General features: G+C 38.5%; 1 protein-coding gene across 1 annotated transcript in view; it reads right to left on the reverse strand.

Moving 5' to 3' along the window:
- The window catches only part of LOC133663681 (cytoplasmic dynein 2 heavy chain 1-like), a 118,332-nt gene that overhangs the window by 54,617 nt on the left and 50,546 nt on the right, over positions 1-13,169 (reverse strand). The window contains exons 18-19 of the mRNA XM_062068365.1: positions 2,379-2,539; positions 2,191-2,316 (exon numbers count right to left, since the gene is read on the reverse strand). Coding sequence (XP_061924349.1) covers positions 2,191-2,316; positions 2,379-2,539 — 287 coding nt within the window. The remainder of the gene's footprint in view (positions 1-2,190; positions 2,317-2,378; positions 2,540-13,169) is intronic.

The raw sequence follows: 13,169 nt of genomic DNA on the forward strand, positions 1-13,169 counted from the left end.
AAACACTCTTATACACACTACTGAAACACTCTTATACACACTACTGAAACACTCTTATACACACTACTGAAACACTCTTATACACACTACTGAAACACTCTTATACACACTACTGAAACACTCTTATACACACTACTGAAACACTCTTATACACACTACTGAAACACTCTTATACACACTACTGAAACACTCTTATACACACTACTGAAACACTCTTATACACACTACTGAAACACTCTTATACACACTACTGAAACACTCTTATACACACTACTGAAACACTGTTATACACACTACTGAAACACTGTTATACACACTACTGAAACACTCTTATACACACTACTGAAACACTCTTATACACACTACTGAAACACTCTTATACACACTACTGAAACACTCTTATACACTCTACTGAAACACTCTTATACACACTACTGAAACACTCTTATACACACTACTGAAACACTCTTATACACTCTACTGAAACACTCTTATACACACTACTGAAACACTCTTATACACACTACTGAAACACTCTTATACACACTACTGAAACACTGTTATACACACTACTGAAACACTCTTATACACACTACTGAAACACTCTTATACACACTACTGAAACACTGTTATACACACTACTGAAACACTCTTATACACACTACTGAAACACTCTTATACACACTACTGAAACACTCTTATACACACTACTGAAACACTCTTATACACACTACTGAAACACTCTTATACACACTACTGAAACACTCTTATACACTCTACTGAAACACTCTTATACACACTACTGAAACACTCTTATACACACTACTGAAACACTCTTATACACTCTACTGAAACACTCTTATACACACTACTGAAACACTCTTATACACACTACTGAAATGCTCTCACATAAACAACTGACATGTGTTTCTCTCACACACACTACTGAAACACTCTTATACACACTACTGAAATGCTCTCACATAAACAACTGAAATGTTTTTCTCTCACACACACTACTGAAACACTCTTATACACACTACTGAAATGTTCTCACAAACAACTGTAATGTTTTTCTCGCACACACACTACTGAAACACTCTTATACACACTACTGAAATGCTCTCACATGAACAACTGAAATGTTTTTCGCTCACACACACTACTGAAACACTCTTATACACACTACTGAAACACTCTTATACACACTACTGAAACACTCTCACATAAACTACTGAAATGCTCTCACGTACACTACTGAAATGCTCTCACATACGCTACTGAAATGCTCTCACGTACACTACTGAAATGCTCTCACATACGCTACTGAAATGCTCTCACGTACACTACTGAAATGCTCTCACGTACACTACTGAAATGCTCTCACGTACACTACTGAAATGCTCTCACATAAACAACTAAAATGCTCTCATATTAAACAACTAAAATGTTTTTCTCTCTCTCACACACACACACACACACACACACACAGACACACACACACACACACACACACACACACACACACACACACGCACACACACACACGATCCGGCCAATCACTACCAGCAGCTGTGCCTCCCAGGGAGTTCTGACCTACCATTCTGACAGAACCACACAGGACAAGAAGGAAACAAAAGAAGGACAGAACCAGAGGTATATAAAAAAAAAAAAACAACAGTCAATCAAAATGCTGCAAACAGGTGACACAGGTTGGAGCCAGCATGAACAACACGTACACAACATGTCACTGCACAGGCACACACTCAGTGAGTCTGCAGGGAAACACAAACATGCACACCAGAAGGGTGGAAACTACTTTTAGAAATTGCATACATCTTTGAAATTACCCCAAGCCAAAGCCCGGGAAATGAAGTGCTGGGAAAGAAACTGGTCTACTTTACAAATGACTGCTTGTATGTTTTGGGCGATTATTAAACAACGTATAAATTAATTGTTTGGACCGTATCTCCGGGATGTTTTGTATCATGAGAGGAGAGCTGGGTAGAATAATGGATTCCATGTCCTTTGTTCATAAAAGAAGCAAACTTCATGAATGTTTTTTCTGAGCCATGACATGATGTTCTTTACACGTGTACGTACACTTTTGACCACCACTGTATCTGCGGCTTATATATGGAACATTTTTTATTTTGCTTGTAAAATGTAACAGGAATATAAAAGACCTACTTTCTCCAGGAGGGGCAGCCATGCTGTGACCAGATGGAGGTTCTTCAAGCAGAGCCATTCTCCGTTTCTGGAACATTCTCTGAGCGAGGCCAAGGCCACGTCCGCCTGTCCCTGACCCATGGAGATCTGAGCAGACGAGAGGAGGACACTCAAACAAAGACCATCATCCCAACAACGAGCGGCTCTACCTCGTGGTACTGGTTCCGACCCACGGTGTCCACGGCCAGCTCCGCCAGCTCCTGGGAGGGGTCGGCCCCGGGCGAGGTGATGATGAGCACGGGTTCCAGCTCCAGGGTCTCAGCGTGCAGACGCCGCAGGTTCAGAGGCGGAGGCGAGAGCTCGCTCATGCCTGAAGACAAAAGGAACACAAAATAAATCCGATTTATTTATTTAAAGAGATGTTTTATTAATTAAGACACGGGCCAAGTTGCCGGTACCAACATGTATTTTGGTACTTTTCAAAACAAAGGCGACCACAAAAAATTGCATTATTGGCTTTATGTTAACAACAAATGCATGATGTATTAAACATATTTTTTTTAAATTGCAATCAAATAATAATTTATGCATGAAATAGGATGTTGAACATACTAAGACAACTTGTCTTTTAGTAGTAAGTAAATAAACAAAGGCTCCTAATTTGTATTCAGTAACATATTGTGTCATTTATCAGTCTTTTATTTTGTCAAAATTATACATTTACTTGTTAATTTCCTGTTATTAACTGCTTATTTCCTGTTTTAACATGTTCTATCTACACCTTTGTACAAATGTAATAATCACGTCTGTACAAATGTAATAATCACTTATTCTTCTGTTTGTCATCGTGCCTTATTTTGACAATCTTGGTCATTTTCTGGGTGTAGTTATAGTTTCTTGTCTTGCGCTCTTATTTTGTGGTTTTTCACTTCCCGTTTTCCCCCTTTTCCTGCAGCAACTTCACCCCTGCCTTCGAGCACTTTCCCCCTTCACCTGTTTTTTTGTGTTTGCAATTAGCATTACTTTGTGGACGCCGTCTGCTCCTCATTACTTGTAAGTCAGGGGTGTCCAAAGTGGAATGAGGTGAAATCTAACGAGAAAAAGTTGCAATGTTGACACAAAAGCTGCCATGCAGGATGTTTTTTTTTTCTTTTGTCTTTCTTCATTTTTCTTTTTTTGCCATTGCTCAAAAAATAATAATAATGACAAAAAATCCATGTTGTAATGAATTATTTTCAGGGCTCCAATTACTTCAAATATTTCACTTTAAAATGTTTTATGTGGTAAATATTGCATATATTGTGTAGTAGCCATATAAAAACATCAAAGTTTTCTTTGACAAAAGCGCATAAAACAAACAAAAATAATAGTCCCAGCACAAAATGGACGGACATATCTGAAGTTGATCTCGTAACTTAAGTGTTGAAAGTAAAAGAAAAACCTAATAAAAATGTATCACTTTATGAGTGGGGCACCTTTTGGATCCCAAATATATTTAGTTTATTTATCTTTTCACTGTGATTACTCAAAAATATTAAATAATTAAAATCAATGGTGTCCTGGATTATTGATCTTTTAGCGCTCTAATTACTAAATACTGCATATTTCAGTTTTACTATAAAAATAAAAAAAACTAAGTTGTTTTTGACAGAAAAGCCATAAAACATTTTTTTTAAAATTTGTATTACTTTATATCAACTTGTAGTTGATATAGAGATTTACTGTAAGCGTTAAATAATTTAAAAAATAATAATAATTAGGGATGTCCGATAATGGCTTTTTGCCGATATCCGATATTCCGATATTGTCCAACTCTTTAATTACCGATACCAACCGATACCGATATATACAGTCGTGGAATTAACACATTATTATGCCTAATTTGGACAACCAGGTATGGTGAAGATAAAGTTGTTGTTTTTTTTAAATAAAATAAAATAAGATAAATAAATTAAAAACATTTTCTTGAATACAAAAGAAAGTACAACAATATAAAAACAGTTACATAGAAACTAGTAATGAATGAAAATGACTAAAATTAACTGTTAAAGGTTAGTACTATTAGTGGAGCAGCAGCACGCACAATCATGTGTGCTTACGGACTGTATCCCTTGCAGACTGTATTGATATATATTGATATATAATGTAGGAAGCAGAATATTAATAACAGAAATAAACAACCCTTTTGTGTGAATGAGTGTAAATGGGGGAGGGAGGTTTTTTGGGTTGGTGCACTAATTGTAAGTGTATCTTGTGTTTTTTATGTTGATTTAATTAAAAAAAACAAAAAAAAACGATACCGATAATAAAAAAAACGATACCGATAATTTACGATATTACATTTTAAAGCATTTATCGGCCATCGCTAATAATAATCTGACTTATTTTTAACATTTTAATGACTGAGACCCTTTATGGTCCCCGGGACCCCTAAAGGTAAAATAAATTTAAAAAATGCATATATTTTGTTATGGTTTGAAAATGAAAAATATCAAAATGGCCCCCGCATGCTTGAATTTTTCCGTGTGCGGCCCTCAGTGGAAAAAGTTTGGACACCCCTGTTGTAAGAGTTTTTGCTGTGTTCCAGCATCTTGTTTTGTTTCCCTCCTAGCACCCTTTTGTGTGAATGAGTGTAAATGGGGGAGGGAGTTTTTTTTGGGTTGGTGCACTAATTGTAAGTGTATCTTGTGTTTTTTATGTTGATTTAATAAAAAAATTAAAAAAAAAAAACACCAAAAAAAACGATACTGATAATAAAAAAAACGATACCGATAATTTCCGATACTACATTTTAAAGCATTTATCGGCCGATAATATCGGCTAATAATTATCTGACTTATTTTTTAACATTTTAATGACTGAGACCCTTTATGGTCCCCGGGACCCCTAAAGGTAAAATACATTTAAAAAATGCATATATTTTGTTATGGTTTGAAAATGAAAAATATCAAAATGGCCCCCGCATGCTTGAATTTTTCCGTGTGCGGCCCTCAGTGGAAAAAGTTTGGACACCCCTGTTGTAAGAGTTTTTTGCTGTGTTCCAGCATCTTGTTTTGTTTCCCTCCTAGCACCCTTTTGTGTGAATGAGTGTAAATGGGGGAGGGAGTTTTTTTTGGGTTGGTGCACTAATTGTAAGTGTATCTTGTGTTTTTTATGTTGATTTAATAAAAAATTTTAAAAAAAAACACAAAAAAACGATACTGATAATAAAAAAACCGATACCGATAATTTCCGATATTACATTGTAAAGCATTTATCGGCCGATAATATCGGCAGGCCGATATTATCGGACATTTCTAATAATAATCTGACTTATTTTTAACATTTTAATGACTGAGACCCTTTATGGTCCCCGGGACCCCCTAAAGGTAAAATAAATAAAACATACATATATTTTGTTATGGTTTGAAAATGAAAAATATCAAAATGGCCCCCGCATGCTTGAATTTTTCCGTGTGCGGCCCTCAGTGGAAAAAGTTTGGACACCCCTGTTGTAAGAGTTTTTGCTGTGTTCCAGCATCTTGTTTTGTTTCCCTCCTAGCACCCTTTTGTGTGAATGAGTGTAAATGGGGGAGGGAGTTTTTTTTGGGTTGGTGCACTAATTGTAAGTGTATCTTGTATTTTTTATGTTGATTTAATAAAAAAAAAATTAAAAAAAACACACAAAAAAATGATACTGATAATAAAAAAACCGATACCGATAATTTCCGATGTTACATTTTAAAGCATTTATCGGCTGATATTATCGGACATCTCTAATAATAATCTGACTTATTTTTAACATTTTAATGACTGAGACCCTTTATGGTCCCCGGGACCCCTAAAGGTAAAATAAATTTAAAAAATGCATATATTTTGTTATGGTTTGAAAATGAAACATATCAAAATGGCCCCCGCATGCTTGAATTTTTCCGTGTGCGGCCCTCAGTGGAAAAAGTTTGGACACCCCTGTTGTAAGAGTTTTTGCTGTGTTCCAGCATTTTGTTTTGTTTCCCTCCTAGCACCCTTTTGTGTGAATGAGTGTAAATGGGGGAGGGAGTTTTTTTTGGGTTGGTGCACTAATTGTAAGTGTATCTTGTGTTTTTATGTTGATTTAATAAAAAAAAAAAAAAAAAAAAAAACCACACAAAAAAACGATACTGATAATAAAAAAACGATACCGATAATTTCCGATATTACATTTTAAAGCATTTATCGGCTGATATTATCGGACATCTCTAATAATAATCTGACTTATTTTTAACATTTTAATGACTGAGACTCTTTATGGTCCCCGGGACCCCTAAAGGTAAAATAAATGTAAAAAATGCATATATTTTGTTATGGTTTGAAAATGAAAAATATCAAAATGGCCCCCGCATGCTTGAATTTTTCCGTGTGCGGCCCTCAGTGGAAAAAGTTTGGACACCCCTGTTGTAAGAGTTTTTGCTGTGTTCCAGCATTTTGTTTCGTTTCCCTCCTAGTCTGTCCGTTCAAAGTGCTTCCTTTTTGTTTTGTTTGTTTACTCAATAAATACCCTTCTTTTTACTGCACGCTGCCAACCCTCCGTCGTCTCACGCGACTGCTTTACATAAGTAACTGTATTAAATCCACTGTGTTGTATGTAAATGTGGGACGTGTTCACACAAGTAGGCTGAGGATAGAAGCGTGTTGGATGAGGGGGAAACAAGTGCTTGAGGCAAATGTAAATAAGAAGCCTTGATAAATGTGGTAATGGATCATCAGCTGGAAGACAAGGAGGGTGGTCTACCTTCAAAAGTCTTGCCGTGATTATGGAGAAGCGGTGAAACGGTCTGATAAGAGATGGTGAGGGAGATTAGGAGGAGACTCGCTAGGCAAGGCGGCGAGCAGACAAGTCAACCTTGTGGCACAAGAACACCTTGTCAGACCCCCCCCCCCCCCCCCCACCCCCCCCGGCTTGTTGTCATTCAGTGTGTGTGTGTGTGTGTGTGTGTGTGTGTGTGTGTGTGTGTGTGTGTTTTCCCACGGAACATACGGCTCTAATCCTGCTGTAATGCATTGAATCACAAATCAGATGCGAGCGACTAGTAGCACACAAGCTATTAGATATTCATCTGTGAGTTCATTGATGCAAGTATTAGCCAAACACAAACACACACACACACACACACACACACACACACACACACACACACACACACACACACACACACACACACACACACACAATCTGTTGTTTAGTTCCTGTACAGTAGACAGCATAAACATGTGTTATATACACTACATCACACCATGCTCCTCATTACATGGAAGAGTTTTTGCTGTGTTCCAGCGTTTTGTTTTGTTTCCCTCACAGTCTGTTCGTTCTGAGCACTTTCTTCTTTTGTTTTGTTTGTTTATTCAATAAATACCCTCTAATTGTGAGAGCCCTCAGAGTTGGACTCCATGTGAAAGGCAAAAGTCAGTCCCCTCTGGCTTTTTTTGGGGATTGTCAAATCAGCTTTTTCGGAACGTTGCGGCAAAAGTTAACCTCAACAAGCACAGGATTGCAACAAAAATGGTCAAACATGGACGGTAGTGTAGTTTGACTCTTTTTCTAGCACGCAGACTTAAAAGTACCGCAAATAATCACTTCTTCTTCTGTTTGTCACACCACGCCATGCCTTATTTTGAGGTTCTTGGTCATTTTCTGGGCAAAGTTTTAGTTTCTGCGCTCTTATTTTGTGGGGTTTCACTTCCTGTTTTTTCCTTTCCTGCAGCAGCTTCACGCCTTTACCCCCTCACCTGTTTTCTGTTTGTAATTAGCACTCTTTAAGTTGAGCGTTTGTCGGGACATTATTCAACCCTTTGTGGACGCCGTCTGCTCCTCATTACTTGTAAGTGTTTTTGCCGTGTTCCAGCATTTTGTTTTGTTTCCCTCATAGTCTGTCCGTTAACAGCACTTCCTTTTCTGTTTTGTTTATTTAATCAATAAATACCCATGACAGAAACACCACAAAAGGCTTTTTTATTGTCCGCTGTCTGCTCTATCGTCCACAAGTCTGAGACATTCTCCATGTGTGTTTTACACTCGAAAAGTGTTTGTCCCTTTTAAACATTCATGTATGTTCTAGCGCAACATTTTGTGGGTGTATGAGAGACATATATATATATATATATATATATATATATATATATATATATATATATATATATATATATATATATATATATATATATATATATATATATATATATATATATATATATATATATATATATATATATATATATATATATATATATATATATATACAGTGGGGCAAAAACATATTTAGTCAGCCACCCATTGACAATCAATGGGTGGCTGACTAAATACTTTTTTGCCCCACTGTATATATATATATATATATATATATATATATATATATATATATATATATATATATATATATATATATATATATATATATATATATATATATACACACAGTATGTCTATATATGTATATATGTGTATATGTACGTATAGATATGCGTGTGTATATATGTATATAAAGTATATGTATGTATATACAGTATATATATATATATATATATAGACAAGCGGTAGAAAATGGATGGATGGATATATATATATATATATATATGTGTATATATGTCTATAAATGTGTATATATATGTGTGTATATGTATGTATATACATATGTGCGTGTGTGTATATACAGAATGTGTATATATGTATATGTATGTGTGTATATATATGTGCATCAGTATATGTATATATTTGTGTATATATATATATGTACATATATATATATATATATATATATATATATATATATATATATATATATATATATATATATATATATATACAGTATATATATATATATATATATATATATATATATATATATATATATATATATATATACAGTATATATATATATATATATATATATATATATATATATATATATATATATATATATATATATATATATATAAAAAGCCTGAGGTTAGGCATTTGGACGCCGAGATGAGCGGTCGCACCCTCTTTCGCTCCCGATCGGGAATCCAAACAACTGCTCGGATTATCCCACACTTCCTCCTTTTTCTACTGTGGATTACGGATTTATATTTTAAACCTCCTCGGATACTCTACCCTCTTGAAAATGAGAGTCGAGAACGCGAAATGGACATACACAGTGACTTTTATCTCCACGACAATATATCGGCGAAGCACCTTGGCTTCGGAGCTAACGTGTTAGCATCGTGCTTGTCTGCACATCGAGGCAGAAGAAACATGCCCCTGACTGGAAGGATAGACAGAAAGTCAATAATACTACTATTACTTCTACTATCAGGAGACACTGAACTCAACCCTGGACCTGCAACAACACGGTTAATGTTGTCCCGACTGGCGAAGACTAGCAATGCTACTGCTAGCGTCGCCATCGAAGCTAACTCGGCTACCGGCTCGTCTCAGCTCAAGCTCACCTGTGCTCCTGCGGTCGGCGGCTCGGCGGAGGACTTCGCCCCGTTCATCGACACGGTCGGAGGCTCGGCGGCGGCGGTGGAGGACGACCCAGTCATCAGAGAAGGCAGCGACTCAGCGGCGGTGAACGACGCGGCGGCTGCGGTGGACGGCGACCCAGACATCGGTGATTGCGGGGAACTGCACGAGATGGCGGGGGTCCACGCGACCTCTCCCCGGTCCCGGACGGCCGAGGACGCGCCATACACAGGATTTAGAGGCGCCTTTACACAAACATTTTCGTTATTCTCTTTCTCTTTGTCTTCAAAAAAGCCCGCCAAAAGGAAACCCAACCCATCCCCCAGCAACCCTACCTGGCCTCCTCCTCCCTCTCCCTCCCCTCCCCCCTTCTCTCCCTCCCCCTTCACCTGGAGGACGATCAATATGCCTCTCTCTCCTCTCTCTCCTTGCTCTTCAACTGCAACAGCAATAATAACCAACAATTTTTCTGGTCAGTACCACAACACAGCGGACTCTGATGCTCTTTTTGGTTCCAGTGGACTACACATCATCCACCTTAATGTGAACAGCCTCTCTGGAGCCAAACTCGACCAAATCAGAGAAATGTTCCTCAACACGAAGGTAAAAATCTTGTGTTTCTCTGAAACCAAATTTGATCAAAGTATTTCTGACTCAGAGATAGAAATACAAAACTTTTCGGTTATCAGAAAGGATAGGAATAAACACGGTGGGGGCGTTTGTATGTATATTCACCAGGATATTAAATACATAGCTCGCACTGATCTTAACCACAATAACCTGGAATCTGTGTGGGCGGAAATCAAATTTAAAAATGCTAAGCCGGTACTAATAGGGACTGTTTATAGACCCCCTAATCAGAGTGATTTCTATGGGGCTTTGGAAGAATGCTTGGTGGGGACAGACAACATGGAGAAAATTATAACTGGGGATCTGAACACAGATATTCAACGCAAAGATGCGCCTGTCTTCAGATCCTTCAGCAAGTTTTGTAATCTGCACGGTCTTTCCCAGCTAATAGCGCTACCCACAAGGGTGTGTGATTCCACCCAATCAACCATAGATCTCATTCTCACTTCAGACCTGCCTAAAATAAAAAATAGTGGGGTCATGATCTGTGGTCTTAGCGACCACTATCTAACCTTCTGCACCCGTAAAATAGCTAAACCTAAAGCCAATGGCCACATAACAGCCCAATCCAGATCCCTCAAAAAATACTCCAATGACAATTTCAATTTAAAATTAGATGAGTGGGACTGGTCCCCTGTGCTCGCGAGCAACCTGGTCGATGTCGCTTGGGATCGCTTCAAAACGGCGTTCCTAAAGATACTAAATGACATGGCTCCCTTGAAAACAGTCAGGATCAAAGCCCGCTCGGAACCATGGATGAATCCGGACCTATTAGCTGCCATAAAAGACAGAGACAGGAAATACTCTGAATACCAAAAATGTAAAACAGAAGTAGATAAACAACCCAATAATATCAACCTCAAATTACTCCTTTCAACTCTCAAAAAGCAATGCAATAAATTAAGAAATAAGTCAACCAACCTGACTAAATCCTTAAAAAAAAATTACATTAACGACAAAATAGAGGAAAACACAAATAAGCCACGTGAGCTCTGGAAAATTCTCAACAACCAGCTTCCTGGTTGCAGCCAGAAACTTAAAACAAGACTCACCAACATCAGCATCAAGGAGGGTGACTCCCTCATTACAGACAAAATGGAGGTAGCTAGCAGACTTAACATCTTTTTCACCAGCATAGCTGCAACTCTTGTCAACAAGCTGTCCCACCACTCTGGTCGCTTTGGTGTAGAACACATTAAAGCCTTCTACAGAAAGCTAGGAGTATCCAACAATGATTTCAAATTAGAAATGGTCACAGCTGATGAGGTGTTTAAAAAATTGAGCGCGCTCCACCCTAACAAGGCCACCGGCCTTGATAATATTCCCTCCAGATTCCTCAGGGACTCTGCCTCCATCATTGCCCCGATCATCACGCACATAATAAACCTATCAATTACACAAGGCCAAGTACCAAAAGATTTTAAGATAGCAAGAGTAACTCCCCTCTTTAAAAAAGGAAGCAAATTGGAACCTGGCAACTACCGACCTGTTTCTATTCTCAGCTCCATTTCGAAAGTAATGGAGAAAATAGTTTATGAACAGGTCGATAGTTACCTTGCCACTAATAAACTCATGTACAAATTCCAATCCGGCTTCAGAACTAACCACTCCACTGACACATGCCTTCTCTATCTGACCGACCACATCAAACATGAGGTGGACGCGGGCAAATACTGCGGCATGGTCATGCTGGACCTTCAGAAGGCCTTTGACACCGTTAACCACGCTATACTGTTGGATAAGCTCAGAGCAATCGGATTTAACAAAACCTCTTGGAGCTGGATGCAGTCTTACTTGGAGGGGAGGGAGCAGGTGGTAGAGGTGAACGGCACCGTGTCCCCCCCCCTCTCGGTGAGCTGTGGAGTCCCCCAAGGCAGTATATTGGGACCTTTACTGTTCCTAATATACATAAACGACATGTCATCGGCATGTGACTGTGAATTGTTTTTGTTTGCGGATGACTCTGCCCTGCTGGTATCCGGCAAGGACAAGTCACAGGTGGAGAAAATCCTCAGTGCTGAGCTCTGTAGAACTTGCACCTGGCTCGCTGACAACAAGCTATCCATACACTTGGGTAAAACAGAATCCATCCTGTTTGGGTCCCACATCAAACTTAAGAGAGTCAATCACTTCACCATAAAAGTAGGTGACAGTGTCATCACCAGGAAAGATGAGGTCACCTACCTAGGTTCCATTCTAGAGGCTAACCTTTCCTGTGATAAAATGGCAACCAAGGTAATCAAAAAGGTTAACCAACGAACGAGATTTCTCTACAGAATTTCCTCTCTGGTCAACAAAAGCACCATGAGGATTCTGGCGGGAACTCTCGTTCAACCCTTTTTCGATTACGCATGCACCTCCTGGTACCCTAGCACCTCCAAAACCCTCAAATCTAAACTCCAAACATCTCAGAACAAGCTAGTCAGGTTACTTCTAGACCTCCACCCCAGATCCCACCTCACTCCTACCCACTTCTCTAAAGTGGGCTGGCTCAAGGTGGAGGACAGAGTTAAACAACTTGCACTGAGCCTAGTCTATAAAATCCGCTACACCTCCCTGATACCGAAGTACATGTCAAACTACTTCCTTAACGTAAATGACCGCCATAACCACAACACCAGGGGGTGCTCCACTAACCACGTTAAACCCAGATTCCGAACTAACAAAGGTCTTAACTCATTCTCTTTCTATGCCACATCAATGTGGAATGCGCTCCCAACAGGTATAAAAGGAAGGGCATCTCTATCCTCCTTCAAAACCGCTATAAAAGTTCACCTCCAGGCAGCTACAACCCTAAACTAACACCCTCCCCGGATTGCTAATAATCAAATGTAAACAATCAAATGCAGATTATTTTTCTTATGCCTTCTGATCTCTCTCTCTCTCTCTCTCTATGTCCACTACTTGATGT

Source organism: Entelurus aequoreus, linkage group LG13 (assembly GCF_033978785.1).
Source record: "Entelurus aequoreus isolate RoL-2023_Sb linkage group LG13, RoL_Eaeq_v1.1, whole genome shotgun sequence".
NCBI classification, from domain to species: domain Eukaryota; kingdom Metazoa; phylum Chordata; class Actinopteri; order Syngnathiformes; family Syngnathidae; genus Entelurus; species Entelurus aequoreus.